The 23,895-nt window shown below is 35.2% G+C and overlaps 2 protein-coding genes and 1 long non-coding RNA gene across 4 annotated transcripts; 1 reads left to right on the top strand and 2 right to left on the bottom strand.

The window, feature by feature from the left end:
- LOC149610013 (uncharacterized) lies at window positions 1-22,285 on the top strand. Of its 2 annotated transcripts, XR_016376887.1 has the most exons (3): window positions 1-132; window positions 16,665-20,701; window positions 20,778-22,285. It is a non-coding gene; the product is annotated as an uncharacterized LOC149610013 (long non-coding RNA). The 2 variants fall into 2 exon arrangements; XR_016376886.1 differs by having other exon boundaries at window positions 16,665-22,285.
- On the bottom strand, window positions 1,015-9,248 carry SIFa (neuropeptide SIFamide). Its single transcript, XM_089859956.1, has 4 exons — window positions 9,220-9,248; window positions 8,863-9,100; window positions 2,093-2,284; window positions 1,015-1,418 (listed from the first exon to the last, which is right to left on the bottom strand). The coding sequence occupies exons 3-4, from the start codon at window positions 2,244-2,246 to the stop codon at window positions 1,306-1,308; spliced, it is 267 nt and encodes an 88-aa protein (XP_089716082.1). The 5' UTR covers window positions 2,247-2,284; window positions 8,863-9,100; window positions 9,220-9,248; the 3' UTR covers window positions 1,015-1,305.
- LOC149610012 (uncharacterized) lies at window positions 21,545-23,205 on the bottom strand. Its single transcript, XM_089859928.1, has 8 exons — window positions 23,040-23,205; window positions 22,931-22,958; window positions 22,757-22,862; window positions 22,609-22,694; window positions 22,299-22,534; window positions 22,022-22,209; window positions 21,842-21,934; window positions 21,545-21,756 (listed from the first exon to the last, which is right to left on the bottom strand). The coding sequence occupies exons 1-8, from the start codon at window positions 23,040-23,042 to the stop codon at window positions 21,588-21,590; spliced, it is 909 nt and encodes a 302-aa protein (XP_089716054.1). The 5' UTR covers window positions 23,043-23,205; the 3' UTR covers window positions 21,545-21,587.
- Between the last annotated feature and the right edge of the window lie 690 nt (window positions 23,206-23,895).

Raw genomic sequence — 23,895 nt, 5'->3', positions numbered from 1 at the left:
AAAGGTGAAGCGATTTCTTCTGGTAATGATAATAATTGGAGTGGACCAACAATCCGGATAGATAAGCCTTTGAAGAAGCATAATGGTAAAAATCTTTCCAGAAAGAAAGAATGGACGCTTGACACTCCTAAGGTAAGACATAGCTTTCTCTTAAAAATTCCCTCCATAAGTTCCATTCGTGTAAATTCATTTGTAAGATTATTACGCCTTTTCCTAGACTTATTGTCTTAAGCCTCTGCTTAAACCTACTTACGCAAATTTCCCAAAGGTGGCGCGTCTGATAGTATCCTATCCCATTGCTCGCCCTGCACCTTACTCCGTTGAAAAAGTGGAACAAATGTTTCATCCCCTCCCCTCTTGATGGGGCCAATGTATTTGGGTAATTGAACATTCTTTGGTAACTTCGGTTCATTTACTAAAGCTGGAAAATATATTTTTGAACGTATTACACGGATCAAATGAAATTCGTTTAAAATTATCATCCATGTTCGCGGATAATATGCCTCTCTCAGTCAGTCATTATTATTTAAAGATATCCGGAAACAGAAAAACCACCTAGTTTATGAAAACTATTTCATAAACTAGTCGTGAACTGATTGGTGAAACGTCATAAAATTCGTGTCAAAGACTCCATAGACCATTCCATGAATTCCATAAGAGAAACACCACAGGAGCGGAATCGCCTAATGGCAGCCCCGCCCCTGTGTGTTTATTTCTCCGCAATACGCGTTTGTCCGCTTCTGGCTCTAGAACAATGTACGCAATCTGACGAAGTATAGGCCGAGATATTTTGCTCCCCGTTTTTGTACGTTGCTTGAAAATGTTAAGGTGTTATACGTTCTTAAACCCGCGAGTAAAGTAGACGATATTAAACTAAAGAGACACTAGGTTAGGTTAATTAATATAAGTAAATGGAATGTTGTTTTTGGAAAGCATTTAATTTTTAACAAAATAGACTTGAAAGTGGGATTTACCACTCAATTCTTTCATAATTTCCATTATTTACTTTGGGGTTTTTATTATTGTTACAATTATTATTGATTTTTATTATCATCATCCACCATTATTATTTTTTTTGGAAATTAATAAATTAATTCGGCGGAGAAATATATATTAAATAAATTAGTCAAAAAGAAATTTCGTTTAATTGTCAATCCCGTAATATCCATGCCATGTACCAATACCCTCATTTCTTGATAAACTTAAAAATCAAAGGTGGTTTTTTTAAGTCATCATTTGGTCAAAGAGAAAGATAAATGGCTTTGTTTGTATTTGTTGAGGGAAGAAGATTAGAAGTCGGAGATTTTATTTTCTCCTGGCTAGGTCGTTTGCCGGAAACCATCTAGAACACGTTTCCCACGCCACTTCGCAGACCGCCAATTTGACATCTACGGAGTTTGAGGGAGAGTTGTCCATTTCTAGTGTAAAAAAGAGAGAAAGTAGTTTCAGGAAGTAGAATATAATTCTAGCGTATTTATCTTGGTTTCTCTTTATAGAGATAATGGGATAGGGTTCTTATTGTCCTCTTAGGAAAACACGACGCTTTCGTTCTGTAATCAGACGCGGTGTTAAAGAGATAGTGAGAAAATATAGCTGTGAAGGAAAAATGAAATGTCATCACTGACATATTTTATTTTTATGATCATTTCCCTTTGCGACTGACAAGGAGCATTATTTTGTATTCCAAGTGAATCCAAATATAATGATCCTATTTATCAGTTTCTCAAGTCCGGTACCTTTAAATCATGGTATCGAATATCAAGGACAATGTTAAGATTATTTTTTGGGGGAGGGGGGGTTAATTTTTTATCTTAATTTGAAGTTAATTGTTGCCAAAGTGTGTCATGTTAAAGACAAGCCTAAGTATGACAGCCTATTATTTTATTAACAGTACTAAAAACTAAGGACACACGTGCCCTTCTGACCTGAACTCTGTAGTTCTTCTTTAAACGCGATTAAATCATGATACGGCTAATTAAGAACACGGAAGAGATCATAGCAACTTAATCGAAATAGGAACCAAAATTATCATAACAATAGCGATAATATCTATTACTGATACAATGTTTTCCGAGTGCGGTTGTCAACTTACCGGAACTTCCGGGCGACGCTCTAGCTCTCTTCCCAAAAATGCTTCCGTTAAAGGGTGGTTTCCTGTTACCGTAGGCGTTACTGGGGCTTGGCATCGTAAGAGCGCAGATTAATAATCCCGCTAAGATACACGCTGTTGAGTTTCTCCAGTTCATAATTACGATCCTTTTCACTCAAAACAACGTCAAGTTTTCTGTATTGAAATAAACAAGTTTCTTTTACAAAAAAAACAACCCCCCCGCGCATTATGACAATGACAAAAATAATCATCCATATATTATAAGAATGGTAAACCCCATTCTCTCTCTCTTTCTTCCTTTCCTTAAGTTCATTGTTTTCTTTAGATTCTGTTCAGCCTCAACGACCCCATCCCGGCAAGAATACGAGAAGGGCCCCATTACTTGGCACGCTCCAAAAAACTTGTCGCAAATTTTACCATCCGAAATAATCCCCGGAAAAATAGAAAATGGGCCCCTTGTCATTTATTTGTCTCGAAACCAAAAGTGTTTATTTCAACATTACGGTTTGTATGGCTCAATTTTCCGCGAATTACTGTGAATATACTAAATTTTCCATTGAATGTGGTGCGGATATGCATTGTAGTTAAGGTTTAGGAGCTCGTGAGAAAGACATTCCTACTATGTTGCTGAAGGTTAGGATAAAAACTGGGCACTGTAGGCTTGACACACAACGATTATATTTAACCCTTATGGGGTTAATACGATCTTAGAATGTGTGGTCTGTATTCATTGGGAATGAAATTTACTCGAGGTATGAAAATAGTTTGGACGTTTAGTCTTCTATCTGTCATATAAACAGTAAAACGATTTAGTTTACTTTGTCACCAATTAAATATTTCTTTACGACGAAAAGTCTCGTCTTTGGTCTACCAATGACCGGTACACTTTTGAGTTATTTGGAGCATTAGAATATTTACGGTTCTAGATTATTATAGATTTCGTAGTAAACAAGTTTTGTTTTTCATTGACTCAAAGGCAACCGTACTCCTTAGTTCCTCACTTCTGTTTTTTTTTCTATTTGCCATTGGCGATGTATTCCAAAACTACTTAGTGTGTCAATTTGTTTTATCATTGACGTATTATCATGGTCCATTCCGTAACAAGGAACGATTGGGGATAGAACACGTCTCCCTTAGGACTCACGACCCCAAAGACTACGGACACATCCGCTAGTAGACAGATGTTTGTGTTTACGATGTTTCCTATGCCATAACTGTTAAGTATAGCATCCTCCGAAAAATCACGAGGCTTACGGCTATTCCCATCTCTTTCATTCCTCGGACCAACGGACCGGGGTAAACTTTCTACCCACATCGCCAGTCTAATGTCGAAACATTCGATAGTCTTTGCCCATTCCTAAGGGTTTTTATTATTATTTTTTTTCTTGTTACAAATGTACCTTTTCCGACTGTACGCGAAAGAGGCTGGCACTTAACCCCGATTCTTTGTTATGAAATACATTTTTTTTCAAAATCTTAGGTTTTCTCTAACTGTTTACCAGCAAGCACCTTGTCCTACGAATGAATATATATGTAAATCCCCGTAGAAATTCGTGTCAACTTAATTCTAAACTTTTATGTGTGTGTTTAGGCATAAATTTGTAATACTTGTGACATAAGTTTCAGCCTACGCTTAATGATCATAATAGTTAACGTAGCCGGTAAGCTTTCGTCTTGGTCTGTGGTTGAACGCCATGCAACTCTGTAGAAACGTGTTCCGGGTTCGTTTTCGAATTAAGTTACTTATCATGTTTTGGAAGCTAAACTCAGTCGTAGCGTTATTAACAGACAGGCGAACAAAGCTGAGTGTGACAAAACCGTGTGACGAAGGAGAAACAATACTGGCCCCTTTTGAAAATCGAAGCCAATTAAAAAGTTCACAAACTATTTATCTGTACAAGGTATATTAAGTGGCATACTAATGATACATTTATGGACACCCATTAGAGCCAGTTTTCATAACCTAATTAAACTGTCAACGATGCATCCTCGCTCCCCATCAGATAATTGTACTAGTGTGACATTTGATTTGCTCATATCCACTTGACATTCAATTTTTATCGAGGAGCTAATTACTTCTCGTCCTTGTCGTCATTGACTACTGTCGAAATTTACTATAGGTTTGTGCTCAGCCCCTTGCCTGTCCCGCCTTTCAAAGCTATATTTAATATATCAATTATCTATAGAGATTTTAAATATATTTTGACAATTTTACTGATAAGGATAGACGGTAACAACTTCCTAAATTGTCTTAAACCGAATTTAATTTAAGGTTTGCAACCTTTAGTATAATTTTGAGAAATATTAATTAAAATTCGTGTAGGTCTATCTCATCGTGGTTTCGGTTTGAAACTATTGAGAGACGTAATTGGAACAAAGTTAAAGAACTTTATATTACCAGAAGGGGATAATAGAAGAAGGATGACACTCTGCATCCTCTTAATACTTCATTTATGTAACATGATTCTTCCCTGGCTCATGCCCCTTTTTGATTGCTCTCCCGCTCATCAAACTTCAGATGGGCATCGCACCATGCTAGGGTGAATTCTTCAACTGTTTGGTACTAAATCCTGAGCAATCAACCCACAAACCTTGATTGTCTTGACGTGGGACAAAAATCCACAAGCGCATGCCCCTTGGAAAATAGTTAAGCGCTAATAGAGTAATGACGAGGGAACTATTTATCGCGTATGTCATTCGGTTTAATAACCTTTCTCCAAATGTAAAATGAAGTCGGGAAGAATCATATTACAATTACCCCGCTTAGTGGTAGATACACTTCACTCGAAGAGAAGTATTATATACTTTTGGTGTAGGCGAACTGTTTCCACTCCACGTTTCAGAAGACTATAGTTCTAACGACGATTATTGATTATTACTAGCTACTTTGCGACGCTTATAATATTTCTTTTTTATTGGGGCTGTATTTTTAGACCTAGTTTATGTCTTGAATCTTGATTCTTGAAATATTAAATAGAATTAACGACAGGAAAGGAATGAAGCATTGTTCTATTTGAACGGTTCAGTTAAGATAACAAATGGAAAATAGACATGAACCTTTGGCCGTTTCCAAGCCGCTTATACGCTACAGATCATAATGATTGATTCTCGTTTAATTTTGAAAGGGGAGTGTTAATTTACGTTAATTTTCCTGCACCCTCGTTTATGCGAGGGGCTAATCACTCATATTATCTGAACACCGATTATCATTTTAGCTTTTAAGTATTAAGCGTAATCTCTTTAATAAGTAAAATGTGTAGCGACATATACATCTCTGAGTGACTGGCCCCTCGCAGTACGTACAAGCGAGGGCGTAATTTCCACAAAATTATAACTTCATCTTCATTTTAAAGGGAGAATGAAATGATTCACTATCTATTTCATTAGCCTTTATTTATCTATATTCTGTAAGATGAATTAAAATTCATTCCATAGATCTCGAAAATTAATCAAATCAACTATTTTTACTTTACACCATCAATATTTAACTGAAATTTGGAGAAAAAAATTCAATTTATATAAGAAGAATTTACTTATAAATAGAACCAACTCGTGTTGTTGTTTTAAATTGACTGATACCTTTGAGCGGTTTTAAGGCTCCTTTCCAACGTAATTCACACATAATTTGCATTTTACCTCTCGGCCATCGTCTTTGTTTCTTTTTCTTATTTTCCTAGTTTATATTTACTTAATGTCTTCTTGGGAAGCGTTTTTGCAAATTAAGTCCTGAACGACATATCTAAAACTATTTACTTAATTTCCATAACAATATAATTTACCCCTGGGATTTGCTCCAAATCTCTAAAAAATAATTTAGAAAACAGTTTTCAGACTAAAACGACAACTTATATTTCGAGAGTCTGTAAATGTTTAACTTTGTGCTGAGATATACAGAGTGTAAAAGATCGGACGAACATTTATTGTACTACTAATGAAATTAGAGCCGTCATTCTTATAGACTACTATTTCATTAATTGCTTGCAAAGGCGACTCGCACTGCCTCTAGCGATGCTACTTGGCGAGAGGGAAATAACCCCGTGGTATTTGCATCTTTTCTGGAATATAATGGTCTATTTTTTACTCGCTCACATTTATCATAACGATTATTTATTCAAACTAAGTAGTTTTTTGATCTTTCCCCCACTGTATACTACACGTATTAAAAATAAAAATAGTTTAGAAAACTTTCAAGATAGCTAGCTTTTGAGGATGGAAATTATTATTAGACATTTAAATATTAATATTTTACTTTTTGACTCATTATTTTAATAACTCCAGCACTCCATTTGAAGAATTACTATGCTTATTAGTTAAGTAGACAGTTAATTAAACTTTAAAACTAGAAGTTGTAATTTCAAAGAGGTTCTATTTCGAAATGCTCGTACGCAAACCTTCATAATTTATAGAATTCGCATTAATAACTTTAAATGAGATCCTACTCTTCAGAGAAAATATGAACAATGACTTTTAAATCCAAATATAAATTATTCAAAGAACTCTATTTAAGAGTTAGAGTACAATATCTACCGGATGCGCAATTTAATAGGTATCGTTCCTTTCAACCGAATTCCCAATGGACCGAAATCCCATTCGACCGAATATCCCGCAATGATTTTAGATTTCCAGCCCAATGGCTATATTCCCGATGGACCGAAATCCCAATCGTCCGAATATGCCCCTAAAAAATACATGAATATAACTTGAAACACTGTAGCCGTCAGCGATTCGGTGGTGTAGTGGATACGATATTGGACTGCGAAGCGATAGGTTGATGGTTCGAATTTCCGAAAGGTATATTAATAATATTAAAAGTAAATGTTTCGTGATACTAATTAAAACGCTCACTTTCATTCCTTTCAAGGCAAGAGATATATAGAATTAATAAACAAATTGTGCTTAAAATGAAGTACAGTCTTAATGGTGGTTCCATCAATGTCTTTAGATTTTGAATTAAAATTTTAATATTTTGGTTTCGGGTGGGTTAGGTTAGGTTAGGTTTGGTTTGGTTCCAATAATTCGTTGACACCGTTTCCAAAATATGCTCCTTTTAATTAGCTACCACCTTTTCCAAAATATTCCCCCTTTAAATTGCTACCACCTTTTCCAAAACATTCTCCTATTAATTAGCTGCCACCTTTTCCAAAGGATTTTCCTATTAATTAGCTGCCACCTTTTACAAAATATTCTCCTATTAATTAGCTGCAATCTTTTCCAAAACATTCTCCTACTAATTAGCTACCACCTTTTCCAAAACATTCTCCTATTAATTAGCTGCCACCTTTTCCAAAATATTCTCCTATTAATTAGCTGCAACTTTTTCCAAAACATTCTCCTACTAATTAGCTGCCACATTTTCCAAAATATTCTCCTTTTAATTAGCTACCACATTTTCTAAAATATTCTCCTATAAATTAGCTGCCACCTTTTCCAAAAGATTTTCCTATTAATTAGCTGCCACCTTTTCCAAAATATTCTACTATTAATTAGCTGCCACCTTTTCCAAAATATTCTCCAATTAATTATCTGACATCTTTTCCAAAATATTTCTATTATTGCTAATAAATTGTTCGTGGTAAGAGGCGGGCTTTTAATACTCATATAAATAATCTTTTTACCTCCAAACAAGGTTAGGTTAGGTTAGGTTACGTTTGGTTAGGTTAGGTTAGGTTAGGCTAGGCTAGGGTAAGTGAGGTTCGCCGTAATTAAAACGTAGTTAAAACAAGTGCAGTAATACATTTTCAACTCACATTTATTTTAACAATAATAAGTTGTGAAATTAAAAATATATTTAATGCAAAACCACACAGTATGTCTTCTTCCAGTTCAATAGAATTTCGGTCCAATGAAACTATAATAAAATCGCACCTTTGGCTACGTTCGGTCGAATGGGACCCCAAAAAAAACCCCCTTCTGTCGAATGGGAATTCGGTTCAATGGGACCAAAGCAATTTAATATTACTACTTCATCTTATAAATATGTAATATTAACGCTGATGTTTTTGAGTAAACCATTTCCAGGGGATAAATATTTAATCATGCAATTCTAAAGGTTTCGTAGTCTAAGATATCACAAAACACCGGAATTTTTCCCATGACTGTAATTTTTCGAATATATTTATTGCCACTTAAAGGATTATTATTCGAAACCGTTTAAACTGAGCATTATTTGAATAGTGTATTTCCCTAAACTCGCCATTATTTGAATAGTGTATTTCCCTAAACTCGCCATTATTTGGTCAGTTTATTGCTACGCAAAACCAATTATTTGGTCAGTTTATTGATATGCAAAACCATTATTTGGTCAGTTTATTGATATGCAAAACCCTCAATTGAACAGTTTATTGCACCAAAACCATTATTTGATGCAGATTATTGCACCAAAAGTTCCAAAACCCCTATTTGATGCTCAAAACCATTGTTTGATGCAGTTTATTACACTAAAACCATTATTCGACGTAGTTTATTGCACTAAAGCCCCTATTTAATGCAGTTTATTACACTAAAACCATTATTCGACGCAGTTTATTGCACTAAAAGCACTATTTAATGCAGTTTATTGCAATAAAACAATTATTCGAAAGATTTCTTCCCTTTAAAGCCTCAGTGTTAGAGAAAATATTATTATTCCCTGAAATCTACTGTTATTCCGATTCGAAATGGTTAATTACTCTAAAACGGTAAAACTACAATGATTCTGCCAAAAAGATATTTCCACACAATCCAATCAATGCAAACAACAACAATAAACTTACCCTAGGTCAAGCGTGTAGTAGTTTTGATTCCTTTGACTCCTGAGAGTGAAAGTGTTAAAGAAGATTCACTTCGGAGGGTCGGAACTTGGATGATGACTCGTTAAGAGAGAAACGGAGAGAAGAGAAAGTGCAGGGATGAAATTGATGTTGGAGAGACTATAGCCTAACCCGAAGTTGTAGGGGGCGCCACTCGAGAAACTCCCTTTCGCGTAAGCTCTTTTCCACTGGTCCCCTTTGCCTTTCGCGGGACAAAAGAAAACCCAAAGTAATAAGTTTAATAATAAGAATTCCATCTTAAAAATCTTTTAACCCAACCGTGAATCGAGGGATTAAACGAGAAATTCGTAAAAATATTACCTCCTTTTAGTTGACTCTTTCAGTTCGTCTTACTCTTGTCAGGCTGAAGTCGAACGAGAAGATGAGTCCTCTTTAAATATCATCTCGGGGGTCATGTTGACGAAAGGTTTCCGTCCCGCCCATAAAACACCGCGTTCCGCCCCTTCCTCAACGAGAAATCTTCTTGAATCCTACGCAAAACTTGCCAGGATTTCGGCTATTCGACTAAATGACTAAATGACAACACCCCCGCTCTTTTCTTTTCTTTTCTATTCTTTTTCAGTTCGTTATTTTTGGAAAGATATTTAGGAGCAGCATTCCAATTGAGTTTCTTTATGGTATGTATTTTTCTTTCGCGACCTATGTTAGTGCAACAGGTGAAAATTTTATAAACTCCCCGCCCTCTCTCGCTATTGTTGTAGTTTTAGTTAGAAAACATATTTTCGTCTCTGATTTTATTAAAGTAAAACGGAAGAGATAATAATATTTCAGATTGAAACTACTGTAGTCTATGAGTTTATCTACAATATTAATGAACATAGGAGCAACTAAGTTTTCTTATTGGACCTTAAGAGGTAGGTCTCTCTGTGAGGTAGATCATAAAGTTTCAATTTGGAACATTCCTTATTTTATAAGCTCTCTCAAATGAATGAAAAGTTCTTGCTTGGTCTTGCTTTTCAAGCTTTGAAGCATTTATGAACGATTTCGTACTGGTTTCATATTAATCATTATTATATTAGGCCTAACTATTTCCTTAAGGTTGAAAGTATTGAAATTGCCTTGTTCAGATCAGTAATTTTAATCAAAACAATGTTTTAATCAAAATAGCGTTAATAATGAACATTTTAATTAAGTTTAGCAGATTTTTTATAGATAATTTATTCGTATTCTAAGGCGTACCTTTGATCTTTGGCTTCAATCTAAGTATACGATACAATCTCTTTCCCATCTCCAAAGTATTACTGCGCCACCACAGACATTCCCTGTGCCTCATTTGTTTCCTTGGCCGTTCTCATTAGTAAAATAATCTAGTCTATTTTAAATTGCACCTTTTCATGAAATATAATATTTCAGATTCCATCTAACACCTTTTAAATTTACTCGATATAATAACCGCTCGATAATAACAAGCATTTCTGAGTATAAGATTTTTCTAGAAACCCCAAAACCTTTGATTTCAAATTATTATCTCGTCTGTTCTTGGAATTATTAACAATAACTGTACTACAGAGAAACATTACTTCGATATATTTCAATTTAAATTTTCTAAATGAGGGATCGAGTAAACAAGACAATTTCCAGATATTTCATACCTTATTCTTTAATGACATCTCTACCAAATCTGTATTGACAAATGTTAAGTTTTCTATAAAGCGTCATGAAAATACGTTATTTCGATAACTATGAGTTTGGAATAGTGTATTATAGAACAAATATGATCGGAAATGTTGAATTAATTTTCTGATATAGTTGAAATTGCATATTATATATAAAATAATTATACAGATTTTAATTATCTCCTGTTTTTTAATGAAGTCACATTTTTACCATGCACGGTCTTATTATGTTTTCGACTGCTTTTCGAATTTCATCTCTTATTTATTGCCTCCTTGCTTTTATTACGAAGAGACCTATTAGAGACTCATCCGTTTAGTTTTAGGTTAAAAAGAGCTTCTGTGGGAGGTTTAGAATTCGTTAAAGAAAGGAACTTAATTTGACCGTGCATTGGCCGAGTGTTAAATATTTAAATTTACGGTAGTTCTTGCATCAAAGGCAGCGGAATCCTTATTAATTAAAGGTAATCATACATATTATCATAAGCGATAAAACCCTCTTTAAGTGTCCATCATTACATTTTTGAAGGAACCAATCATGCTGTACTTTTCTACAGATGTACACTATAGATGTTTTTAAATTTCGAAAAACAACAACTATAGGGCAAAATAGAAACTAGTTTTTAATGGATCGTGCTATTGTACAGACATTTTAGGGAGAAAATTTCGGTACGAAAACCAAGCCGAAAATAGAGGGGAGGTTTTCAATTACCTCTCGCGTGTCATACTAAAGGAAAGGCTTCCACGGCGGTAGTCTCTCGTATAGTTTCATACCAGATTGAGGTGCGACGGATTATAGGCAGCAGAAGGACAGACTAGTCCTCTACAGATCCCATTTAGGCATATAAACTTAATGGTAAATTATCAATTTATGATACTACGGAATAATTAAGTATTTTTAACTTCAAAGACTTTGATTTAGCATTAAGAGCGTGGTGATCTTTTCTTTCCTAATGGGCCTAAATTTTTAAAACACTTTTTCCCCTCCAGGAGGTTTAAATTTCGTTTTAACTAGAGAGTTTAAGAAATCCACCGAGAAACGTAAGATCTTTCTAGTTTCTTTAAGTTTCTCCGTTTATACGTGTAGGTTGTTTTAACTAGTAAATGATCAGAAAGATTTCTAAGATTCCAAATTTATGAACCGTCATTTCATTTAAGTATCTTGAGATAACGAAACGTTTCCAATTTCAAAGTTTTAATTGAATCTTTCAAAGATAAGAATTTCAATAATCATCAAAGAAATTATTCTATGCCCCCCTGTGTATTAAAAATTGAAGCTAATTCATGAGAAATAGCTTCTATTTTCAAGGGACGTGCGCGAGGTATTCTGTGAGAGTTTCATTGTCGCACATGGTCCACTAACGTTACTAGTCCATCGAATATCTCTCCTCCAAGCTTATATACCGGTTGAGGTTGACCAAACTTCGTGAATGAGAAATAGCTAAAAATTAGGCGATTTTATTCCTTCTATTTTAAGATAAATCTCCCTGTTTCTAGTAATATTTAAAAATTTTTATTTTAGTTGATAAAACCAAAAGTATATTGATATAAAAACCAAAAGTACACTCCATTAACAATTCCTTGCCTTAGGTTGTATACGACATGTAAACTGAGAAGCAAACTACTCTCCGCTCAACCACCTACAGGAACTAACCAATCAGGGAAGAGCTTCTTGACGCTATGGGTTTATAGAAAGTAGTACATGATGCTGGCGATCTAAACGTTAATTTTTGGTACTAGAGCTAGCATCTGCTACTTTATGAGCCTATTCGCGGCTTGTTCCCTGTGCCACGGTCGGGAAGGCAATCATACGCAGAGGGGGGTCGACACTACTCTGGGATCAAAGAGGGCTACTCATATTACAGGACGGGAGCGAGTCTCTACGAAGTGTGCTCTTGTTTTTAAATGAATTTACTTTTGATATAACTTAAAAAAATGTATGGATTTCAGTGGATCGGTTACGGGCCGATTCAAACGTTTACGAATCTAACCATATTGAATTATGGAATATTTTCGAAACTTTCACCGAGTATATCCGTTTATATTTACATAAATTCGGTGGCATTTTATATTCGAGTTTCTTTTTCTTTCATAATTTCCACTCGTTTTGAGGTATCACTTTCAAAAACATCAAAGTTAAATTTTAGTTCCTAGAAATATCTTCTGTTTACTTCCTGTTTTTGCTTGAAATTTCCTCCAATGCTTTTATATCTCAACCTTTGAATGAATAATAAGTTTAAAAAGTTTAAAACCCCCGCACAAATCGGATGAATAAATAACCACATTTCTCTAATAGTTTGGAAAATACTCGGTATAGCGCGAAACCTAATTAATTAGACTTTGCACAGTAAGAGCCGGATTATAAATTAATAATGGATATGTTTTGTTGTTAAAATTTCCAGAAAATTTTACGGTTTTAAAGAATTTTGTTAGTTTTAATTCACAACTGAATAAGCTCGAATATGGTGTAGTGGTTAGTGCCGATGCTACTTGAAGTCAGCGCCGCTGAGATTCAATCTCCGTGATAAATCAGTATTAAGAGGATAAAGAGTGTCATGCTTCTTCTATTATCCCCTTCTGGTACCAGTAATGCGGCTTAGTCCCTATGATTTCGTCACTAGATACCTATCTATACCTGTGCTTTTCTTTGATATAAGTTTTTATTTCAAATAAGATTAAGTCAAACGATCTCTAATGCGACTTAGTCCGATGAAGTAACTGAATAAATTTTTGCATTGAGTAATGATTTCGATATTTATTCCAGAAAACAAAAATCTTGAAAAAGAAACATGTTTCAAAACCGATATCAAACAAAAGAAAATGCAAGCCCGCATTATACCGCTATTTATTGAACTTCTTCCCCAAAATAGCTCTAGGCCCTTTTATCTTAAATCTAGTACGGATCCTCCAGTCGTACTGAAACAGTGACACTGTGCTTGATATTCCTCAGCTTAGGGACACGCGCGAGACCTTTTCTTTGACCCCTTACCAGGGGATCGAATTATTTTCTCAATTTAGATTATAATTTTCGACGACAATTGCATTTTTTGTTCCGCATTCCCGATATCTCTTTCCCATGACTCCTTTCGAATCTATCGGGAATCGGTCAAGAAACGTGGTGGGCACGAGGCGTCGAATACGGACGGGTCTTAGTGCTAGCATAACCCTGAAACTATATTGTATAAGTAAGAGTCTACCCTTGAAACTAATAGCGTCGGTATTGTAATTGCGAGACAAAATTTTCGTTTTAATGTTTATCCTCTAAACCGGAACGTAATGTACTACCTTCCATGATCGGGGTACGGGTTAAGATTTCCGAGGAGCAGTTGACGCCCTATACCCTTTTATAAATTATGCATACTAATACTAATAAACGATTTTCAAAACGGAGGAATGCAGTGTCGTCTGTTTGATAAATCTTACATACTCTATTTCACCCTATACCTTTGAAATGAGCTCATACTTATGATAAGTATTATACGCTTATGACACCAGCCAAGTTTTGTCTGTCAGTCAGCCTCGTATCAAGCATCGCTAGCTTTGAACTGTTTTTAAAATAACTCGGACCAAGGATGCGTGCCTCCGAAGACGTGTTTTCCGAATTAGTTTTAGACCCCTAGGGTGAATCGATGATCAAAGGTCGAGAATTCATGGTTTACCCTTCCTTTTTCCCCAAAGACAACAAACTATAATATAAGCTTAACCTCGATCGTTCGGACGCATTAATTTTCTTAAAAGGTGGTCCCAAATAGTCTTTATTTTCATACGAATATAGAATATTCAGTAACAAAAATACTGCGCGCATTTTGTGTGTGTTTCTCCTTACGGGCCTTGTCAATAGTTAAGCGCTAATAGAGTAATGATGAAGGAACTTTTTATCGCGTATGTGATTCAATTTAGTAACCTTGCTCCAAATATAAAATGATGTTGGGAAGAATAATGTTACAATTACCCCGCCCGCTTTGTGGTACACTTCTCTCGAAGAGAAGTATTATAAACTTCCGGTTATACATGTTCTCTCCAACGTTAATTGAGTCACTCGAAGTAAGACAAGTAGGTTGCTTACAAAATAATATCGCGCCAAGTAAATATTTTGAGCATCATAGTAGTACGTATCCGCTATAGTTCATTTAGGCGAGCTCGAGGAAAGTAAGGTTTGTTATATGGAAAGTTTTTCGTAGCTCGTCTAAACTAAGTCCTGGGACAAATAAGTTATCACTTTTGCAAAGAGATTCTTGGAGTCTTTGATCAGAGGCACAGTGCGGGCGTAAAGCGTATTCCTAGCACGCTCACCGTGTAACGAGTTTTCATATAAAATGCACCGAAATCTTTGGTTAAAAAGAAGGCCGCTTCGTCTTCCAAAAATACCCTGCCACCACCTACGAATATAAGATTCTCTCTATTCCCTTGATATCTTAAGACTTGGTCACTCGGAGAAGTCTTAAGATATACAGCGCCTTTAAGAATTCTACGTTTTTAGAGAAATAATATGGAAAGTTGCAAAGACAAAACGATAATAAATATTTAAATGTTTTTAGTAACTTTCCCGCGTATAGTTATATCCATATCATACATCTATAAAATTTGTATTTCCAAATTTACTTTAACTTTTTAAAAGGGATAGTAAAATGGGATAATATGCGCCCTGGCTATGGTTTAATGTGGAGTTATTAAATCACTCTCAGATTTCCCTCTATGTGTAATCAATTTAGCACTATACTATACACGAATACTCAAGGGTACAATGTGTACAGTGACTGGCCCCTAGTGGAAATTTGGGGATTTACTAAAACCATTTCATGGCGGTTTCCCGTGAAATGGATTTGGCTCCATTGGGAGCGAAGTTGATAGTAATTGCTCTGTTCCCTATTTCTTTTAAGCAACCTTCATTACCTATTTAAAACCCATGGGTTTCCGTCCCGAAAGATTTAACTTTTAATCAACATTAATTTAATCAAAGAATTATTTATCTTTGTAATTTTTAACACTAGAAAGAAACGCTCACGGATATGTCTCAAGTGAGAGAGTATTTGACAATTGCCTATTAATAATAAGTACATAAGATATATTCCTTAAATATGAAACTACCTATACTTTGTAATGCTAGAGACTTACTAAGAGCTAGTTCGAGAACGACAAGCGAGAATTGACTACACTCGGTTTTGCAGTCCATCTTCCTATTTAGTCTGTACTAAGCCTTTTGACAGCGCCTCTCCAGGCGTCGCTTTACGAGCCGTTTCACCTACGTCACTTCATGACAAGCTCTCAGTAACCAGTGACAAACTTATGGAACATATCTTATGAACTTGTGATATCTCTAAACCCACTGTGACCTCCGCATTGCCAATTCGTAATATTTCACCCTTCCTTTACGAATTCGTTAAAATATTTATTTCGATTCATTCTCTAAAACAGTATTTTTTAAATGCATAATTTAGTGTTGCAAGCTGGAGGGCTTTTATTCTTTGTTCGCTCGGCTTACTTAAATTATACATTTTTAAAATTATCTCGACTATACCTTCGTACATTTGTGACGCGTTTTCTTATTCTCTACCGATTAGAAATGAAATAAAAAGAGCGAAACAAAAGAGCGGGAAATGACGTTTGTTTCTTCATAAAGAAACAAGTAGCGCGCTTTTCATTTGGACTTTTCCATGTCTTCTCTAAAAGAGTTTCCTAGTAATCTCTTCTTTTTCTGCCTGGACGATTCAATTAAAATTGTTGAGTAGGCCTATCTGTTTTCACCACCCAAAGATTCTACGGTTCGGTTATATCAAGAGCTTTATGGTTTTCTATAGAGAAGTTCAACAATGAAAGTAAAACCTTTCCTTCAAAGTTTCCACTCTTCTCTTGATCTGGAGTATCTCCAGAGATTTGGCAGTAGGTTTAAGTCGTGTACTAATGAAGATAACCACGGATGACCATTGTCCAGCCTAACAAAGCCTAATTCGTGTTGAAATACTTTTTAAAACTGCCTTATTGAGCTAAATTTTCATTAATCCTTAATGATAGTCGATATTAAACTCTACTATTTATCCCTTTAACATACGATTACACATGACATGGTAATTAATTGAACCGAAATTACTTCAGTTCGTGTACTTCTAGTTACCTTATCTATACTACCCTTAGGTCTCATTCTCATTTCGCACTTTGGTTCGAAAATCCTTTCGTCTCGCTGAACCCGAATTATCTCTCGGAGAATGCAACAAGTTCGAAAAAAAAGAACGAAAGGAGGTAGAGTATATTTTCGTGAAAAAAAAAGGAATAAAGAATTGTAAGGAGAGAATCGTCCTGGAATCGAAAATGACGATCAGATCCTTCTCTCTTTCTCTTCCTCCGCACTCTTATGTCCTTTACTCTTTTGAAATGGGTTATATCGCGTGTTTCACAATCTCTTCTCGTATATATATTTTTGGTTTCCTTTCGAGGTCTGTCTAAGCCTAATAAAAAACTATAATTAGTGTTAGTCGGAACTGTTGTTCTTTTCATTTTCCTGACCTTTCTCGTTGAAAAGAACAGAAAGAAAATCCACTTCCGTGTGTTTTAATTATGCCAGTTTCCATTTTATTTATATTTAAGTCTTAGAACTATTTTCCTTCTCAAGATGTTGCAACCAATTTACACTCAGTGCGCCTGAACACTGCTATGCGAATAGAACATTTTGAATATCACCTTTGAAATATCCCAAGGCAAAGAATACTTCCAGGGTGAAGTTGCCCAGGTATTTCTTACGAGCACCTGTAAAAATGTTTCACTCGCCTTACACCAAAATTCAGGGAAAGGCCTACCACCAGTGACAAAAACTGTCATCATTGATTCATGGAACCGTAAGCGATGTAACCATATTATTCTTGTAAAGTGACGCCTGATTTGACGCTCTGAAAGGTAAGTACAGACTATTTAATAATGTGCATGAATTCAAAACTTAACCAGATGTAAATTCTTTCTCGTCATTGAAAAAGTAAGGTATCATTAGAAAATGTTATAGGGCGCATTTTCTAATTGAATTAACGTAGCCATAAAGGTGATGAAGCGTACCCTGAAAGCAAATTAGTTCAAGCATTAATTTCGTTAATTTCTTTAGAGATTTTTATTACTTTCTCTTTAAAGTTAGGAAGAAGTAAAAGAAACACGCGTGTTGACACCCACTGTTTCGTACGTTTAAAGTGGTGTTCCAGTGAAACGAGGACAGCTAGCTAATAAGCGTTAAGTAATCCGATAGTGTTTTTTACTTTTTACACTCTTTCGTGCTTGGGGGCTCTCTAATTAATTGGTAAAGCGCAAAAAGGAGCATTATTGGCACGAGCTTTTCCTTGTAGTCTATCCCGCCATACAAACTTTCCTAGAATAAATTTCTTGTTGCGTTGGAACTCTATCCCTACTCCCTACCGAGAGGAAAATCCCTTTGAAGATTATTCCCTCGTGTCCACTGACTATTTTAGAACTCCATGCCGGGATTACCTTTGACCCCCATATCGACTGCGCTTTTAAGTTAATAAGTGAAAGTTATTTTGTCAAGAAAATGTTCTTATATTGATTCAATTATAGTTTATTATTTAGAGCCCCTTCAGTTTATATTATATTCTAGTAAAATATTTTTCATAATATGCACACAATCAATTTGTTTTTTGGAAGACGAAGATCGGATACTTGCCTTCAATATGTTACGTTCTTTAAATGGTATGTGGTGTCTAAACTCGCTATCATAGCTTCTAAATTGAACTACTTTATTCAGGCTGTTACTACGAAATTTTCCAACCCCTTTTACGTTTCGATATATTATATTATATTATGTTTTACCGGAATTTTAAAGGAAGTTTCAATACAATACTCCACCAGGTTTTTCAGGGAAATATATCGTAAAATAGAAGGAAGAAATAAATTCGCACGTAACCAATATTTTTCGTATGTGCACTTAACGACCCTGTATGACGCCGATTAAACTGTAAAACCAGGGGAAAATAAGCTGACTGATGATTCGTACAATTTTACCTACCATGGGAGTGTTTGACCACCTTATTTTCGTAGGACGAAACATCCGGTGGACAACCAAGACGTTAGATAAGATATAAACCTGAAAATTTTGCGAATTGTTTCCTTCCTTCTATTTTAATATATGACTCCCTGGTTTATTTCAGTATCACTGAGGATTAAACTTGAGTAACCGAGTTTTTGAAAAATTCAGATCCAAACCCAACAGGTTCATTTTATAGGGGAAAATGCAATACTTAGAACGCTACGTTTAAAAGTGGTTAAAGATGGACAAGTTTGATTTTCCGGCTGATATGATACGGTTATTACCGGAATTTTAAAAAGCAAATTAGAATCACTGATTCTGTTTCCGCCGAACGCTCTGTTTGAGATTAAGACTTCCGAGTTTTAACGACTTTCGATGCGAACGCGGTACTCGGGTATATAAATAAGTATAAGAGAATGTGGCGCCCTTTGTTCGGACTTTTTAATAAAACTAGGCTTGGAAAGGGCTGAAAGACTGGAACTAAATGAGGTGGAAAGTTTGGCTATAGTTTTTAGTAAAGAAGGGATGATCGTTTTTAATGAAACCCGACGCTTTTTCAAAGTCGCGTTAAAAATCTAAATTCATCTTTTAATAAAATACTCTTATACCCCTCATTCACTTTCGCTTATACGAAGTGAAGTGTTGGTTAAAGTAGCAAACATGATCTTTACAACTCGAGGCTTTATTCCGTAAAAAAAGCTTTATCACACCTCGCATTTCGATAAGTTTGTCATGAAGTTTCGTTTCTCTTCGAAGTACTGGGGACTAACCCTATTGGACAAATCCTTCAGGTGGTATTAGGCGTCCAATTAGTGTTCTTCCCATTGCTTCGCGGAGAAGCCTAACGCGTAGTGGTCATTACGGAAATTTAATTGCTCGTATCATCAGGAGTTCATAATAACTGGGTTATTATGAACTCCTGGTATCATTTGAATATTATGCATTGAAAAATGGTTCCAACTGCTCTTTTGATTATAATAGAAAATAATTTCTAGCCCGGGGTATCCCTTTAAGATATCCGACCCACACGGTCAAAGTTCTGAGCATTTCATCTAGTTCACTTGATAAAATGGCGAAAGTTGAGGTGGACGACTACACAATGTTAAATCACGAAGGAAAGGAAGTAGCCTTTGCCTAGTTCGGTTGAACAGGAATACCTCCGAATGCCCCGGAGTTTTTATGAAATTCTCGTCTGAATTTAGAAAGATTAAAAAGAGTAATCTCTGGAGGCTTCTAAAGAGAATAGTAATGTAGGTTAAAAACTCCATTATTCCTGGGGTTGGATCGTGAGTGCTATACCGTAGGAATCCTTTAAAATTCGAAAGATTTCGGTCCCTATCGTAACAAGATTGAGAAACATTTCAAAGAAAACGGAATTTGCTTAGTTGAAAGCTTCTTTTTTTACCAATCCTCCCGAATACCGTCGCACGCTTTTAACGTATATGAATTTATTCAGCATTATAAAGAATATTTAACATTTGAAAGAGAAGAGCTACGATGTTGAAACCTTCATGAATGTAAGAGTCAAAAACTCAAGAAGTTACGATCTAAGCCAAGTTTGTCACTGGTTAAACGTTACAAGATAGCCGCAGTCGTATGGTTCGGTTCATTATTCATTCGCGAAATAAATAATTTCACCATACTAACTTATTGCCTAACGTTTGGGAATATAAGGGAGATAGATGTACCGTAAGTTTAGAATCTAAAGTTAGAGCTGATAATGTATACGAATGTGAGAACGAAAACATCCAACTGGTCTAGAGGAGGGTTGGCTATGCACACCGCAATCACCTCTCGGGATCTCAATTCGGGAGCCCATTCAAGATATCCGTTTCCGCTTATTCGTTGAAAACTCGGAATAATCCTTTATCCCTGGGGGTTGTATTCCCTATATACTCTCCTCACTTTTCCGACGATTCTGGAGATTCCCACGACGATTTTTTAGAGGTTTTTTATACAGCATATACTTACTGACCCCGGTATTAGCAACCTGGTTTTAGCAAACGAAATAGGCAACATAGCCGAAGGTGGATGTGTCCTCGGGCTTCTCAACACTGGAAAATCGAGGTGTTATGTCATGTTCCGTATTCCAGAAACGATCTTTTTTGTTGAAACCGATTGGGATTTCTTTTTTTATTCGATCAATAATGTAAATCACGATTCGAGAGGCGTAATTTATTTTCACCAGTATTGCTCAACGTGAGTGATTTTATTTATTTTTTCAGTATATTTATGAGAGGAATGTCGGCAGATTGCTTGGGGTTTTACACGAAAACATCATCCTGTCATTGGTAAAATGCACCAAAGGTAATGTTACTGCTGTGGTATGTATTATGTACAGTAAACACTCGTGTAGAGAGAAGCTGATCGAGTCATCTGAATCCTTCTGAAACTGGTATTGTGAGTAGGCCTTAATTTCATCCCCAAATACGCGAATCATATCCAAATGTAAAGCCACTAGGATTGCCATCGTCGTATATCTTACTGCTAGATTTATTATGTTATCATTGTTTTAATGGTTACTGGTTGAGTTTATTCTTGTCTGTTAGTTGAGTCGCGCTAATGATATGTCCGTGTTAATCAACCTAACCAAACCTAACCTATAGTAATGTAGGGTTGTTATGTAATAAAATAATGAGTTTTTAAATGAAATTTTCTTTAAATAAATGGAACAAAAATTAAAATAGCCACCATGCTACCGGAACGCTGAAATCTAGGGTGATCTTGAGGCAATATTTATCTCTAGTTTTTGTATACGTGCGCGCCGGGACCCTCCTAGATAGGGGGCGTTTTCCAAATTTTCCTTTTGCTATAACTTTTTTCCTATTCATTTCCGGCCAAAAATTTTTACGCCATAATTTTTCTTACCTCATATACTTTCCAAAAAAACCAAACCACAATAAAATCCGAGAGGTGGGTGGTATTCTTGGAAATAGCCAACTTATGGAACATATCTTATAAGCTTATGATTATATAATAAAACTGAACAATATTTGAAAATTAAAGATTTTTAATGTGAAAATAATGTACAATGATCAAAGTGGACATTCATAGATAGCAATTGATTTATCTTCAGATACTGAAACAATTCTACTGCCATTATTATTGTATCGAGCGCACCAAATTTGATCAGAGTGTTCCGTGAAAGTGTGGATACATTCTTTCGATTGGAGGTCCCAAATCTTGACTGATTTATCCGCGGAACTATTAAATAAATTAATAAATAAAACTTTCTAACGCGTTATCATTAACCTTTATTACTTTAATTTAATGTTAAAATAATTATTACCTAGAAACAAAATGTTGGTTATCAGCGGAAAAATCTACGCAGAGAACCCAAGAACCGTGACCAGATAGAGTTGACACTAAATTGGCATGCTGACTAAAATAAAAAATTAATTAAAGAAAATATAACTATAACTTAAAATTGAAACAAACTATATCACTATATCAGACACCTGATACTTACATATCATAAATTTTAATATGACCATCATCAGAAGCGGTTAATAACCATTTGGAATCGGGTGAAACAGTTAAAGATCTTATAGGCATGGCGTGTCCTTCTAATGTGTGAACTAGTTTACCAGTAGCAATATCAAAAATTTTTATAATTCCATCAATGGCTCCGCTTGCTAAATACTTTCCATCAGGACTCTATTATAATAAAGGAGTTAAATAATATAATTAATTACAAAAAGGCTGAAATAAAGTCTGTTACTTTCTTATTAAATTAATTAACTTACAAATGCGATACTTAAGGTAAACTTTCCAGTCGTATCAAGTGAGGATTCTAATTTTCCACTTTCAACTCCATAAAGGTTGATTTTCCCAGAATGGCTTCCAGAGGCTAAATACTTTGAATCTGGAGAAAAGGTAACGGCCCAAGCATCCACTGGTCCAGCATCTATGCTTTTCAATTGCTGTCCATTTTCTAGATCCCAAATTCTAAGATGACTATCTAAAGAACTGGATGCTGCGACTAAAATAAAGCCAAAAGAAGACATAAATATAAATTTAAATACACCTTTTGTAAGCGTAAAATTAATTTCTTACAAGTTCCTTCATTATTTATATCAACAGACACAACACCAAGAGCGTGGCCTTCTAATATGTGACGTAATTCCAGTTTTTCCTCAGTCCTTCAAAATTAAATGCCTCGTAAAAAGACTCGAGTAACATAAATATTAACAATTCAAATTACCATTTCCAAGATTTTACTAAATCATCCGCTGAACCCGTAATGACATGATCTAGTCCAGTTTTACTTCCTTTTCGCCATGCGCATGTCCATATTGCATCCTCGTGAGCTGTGAAATTAAAATTTATTGAAGCGTAATTCATTATTTAATTGGATTGATTAATTAACAATTTATACCAAGTTCTTGTTTAAACAAAATTGAATACTGTAATGATAAGGGAATAATAAGCCTTGGCAATCACATGGATAATTTTGCACTTTATTAATAATAAATAATAAAATTCACCATTGTTTGGAAGAAATGTTGTATTATTAGTAATAATTCGGATTAAAAACTTACTAACATTCAAATTACCATAAATAAAACATTAATATTTGCAAAAACACAAGATTTATTTAAGATCCGCGGGCACACCAACTACTTTGTAAGCAGACTACACAACAAACAAAAAGTCAGGACAGGAAATAAGAAAAATTTCTTACAGGACATACGTCCAGGGCCGGAAATAAGAAAAATTTCTTATGGGACAAGTGTCCAGTGACCCCCTGTTTGAATGAGATATTTATAGGACATTGTCCACTGAGTTTGCAAAAATAGTGTCGCTTCTCCATAGCCAAGCTATCATAAATTCGGAAAATGTATTGGTCAAACTGTCCAGTGACCCCCTCAGTTTTTAAAAAAATTATTGGACATTTTAAAATTTTATTGGACAATGTCCAGTGTCCTGTGCTTATTTCCGGTCCTGCTGGGGGGTCACTGGACACATGTCCTATAAGAAATTTTTCTTATTTCCGGCCCTGCTTATGCAAGAAAAAGTCAGAATTTATGCAAATTAGTATTTTGGAAGCAAGTTTTTGAAAATGGCGGCCTTATGCAAAAATATTGGTTTCCTGCAAACTTATGCAAATTAGTAGCGTCCTATAATATGTTCCAAGTTCTTTGGTCCATCCCTATAACTGGAAAATTTATAGGACATTGTCCTCTGGGGTGTGAATGAAAAAGTATTATTGCAAGAATAGGGTCGCGTGTCCAACGACTCCCTTAGTTTTTAAAAATATGGGACACATTAAATTTTTATTGAACCATTTCCAGTGTCCTGTCCTTATTACCTTTGCTGTTGAGGCTCTCTGAGAGAGCTTTA

This window comes from Phalangium opilio, unplaced genomic scaffold (genome assembly GCF_054372755.1).
Source record: "Phalangium opilio isolate 3A_F unplaced genomic scaffold, DU_Popi_V2 ptg000344l_1, whole genome shotgun sequence".
In the NCBI taxonomy this organism is placed as follows: Eukaryota; Metazoa; Arthropoda; class Arachnida; order Opiliones; family Phalangiidae; genus Phalangium; species Phalangium opilio.
Note: the sequence above shows the minus strand (reverse complement) of the source record. Positions and strands in the feature narration are given on the sequence as shown.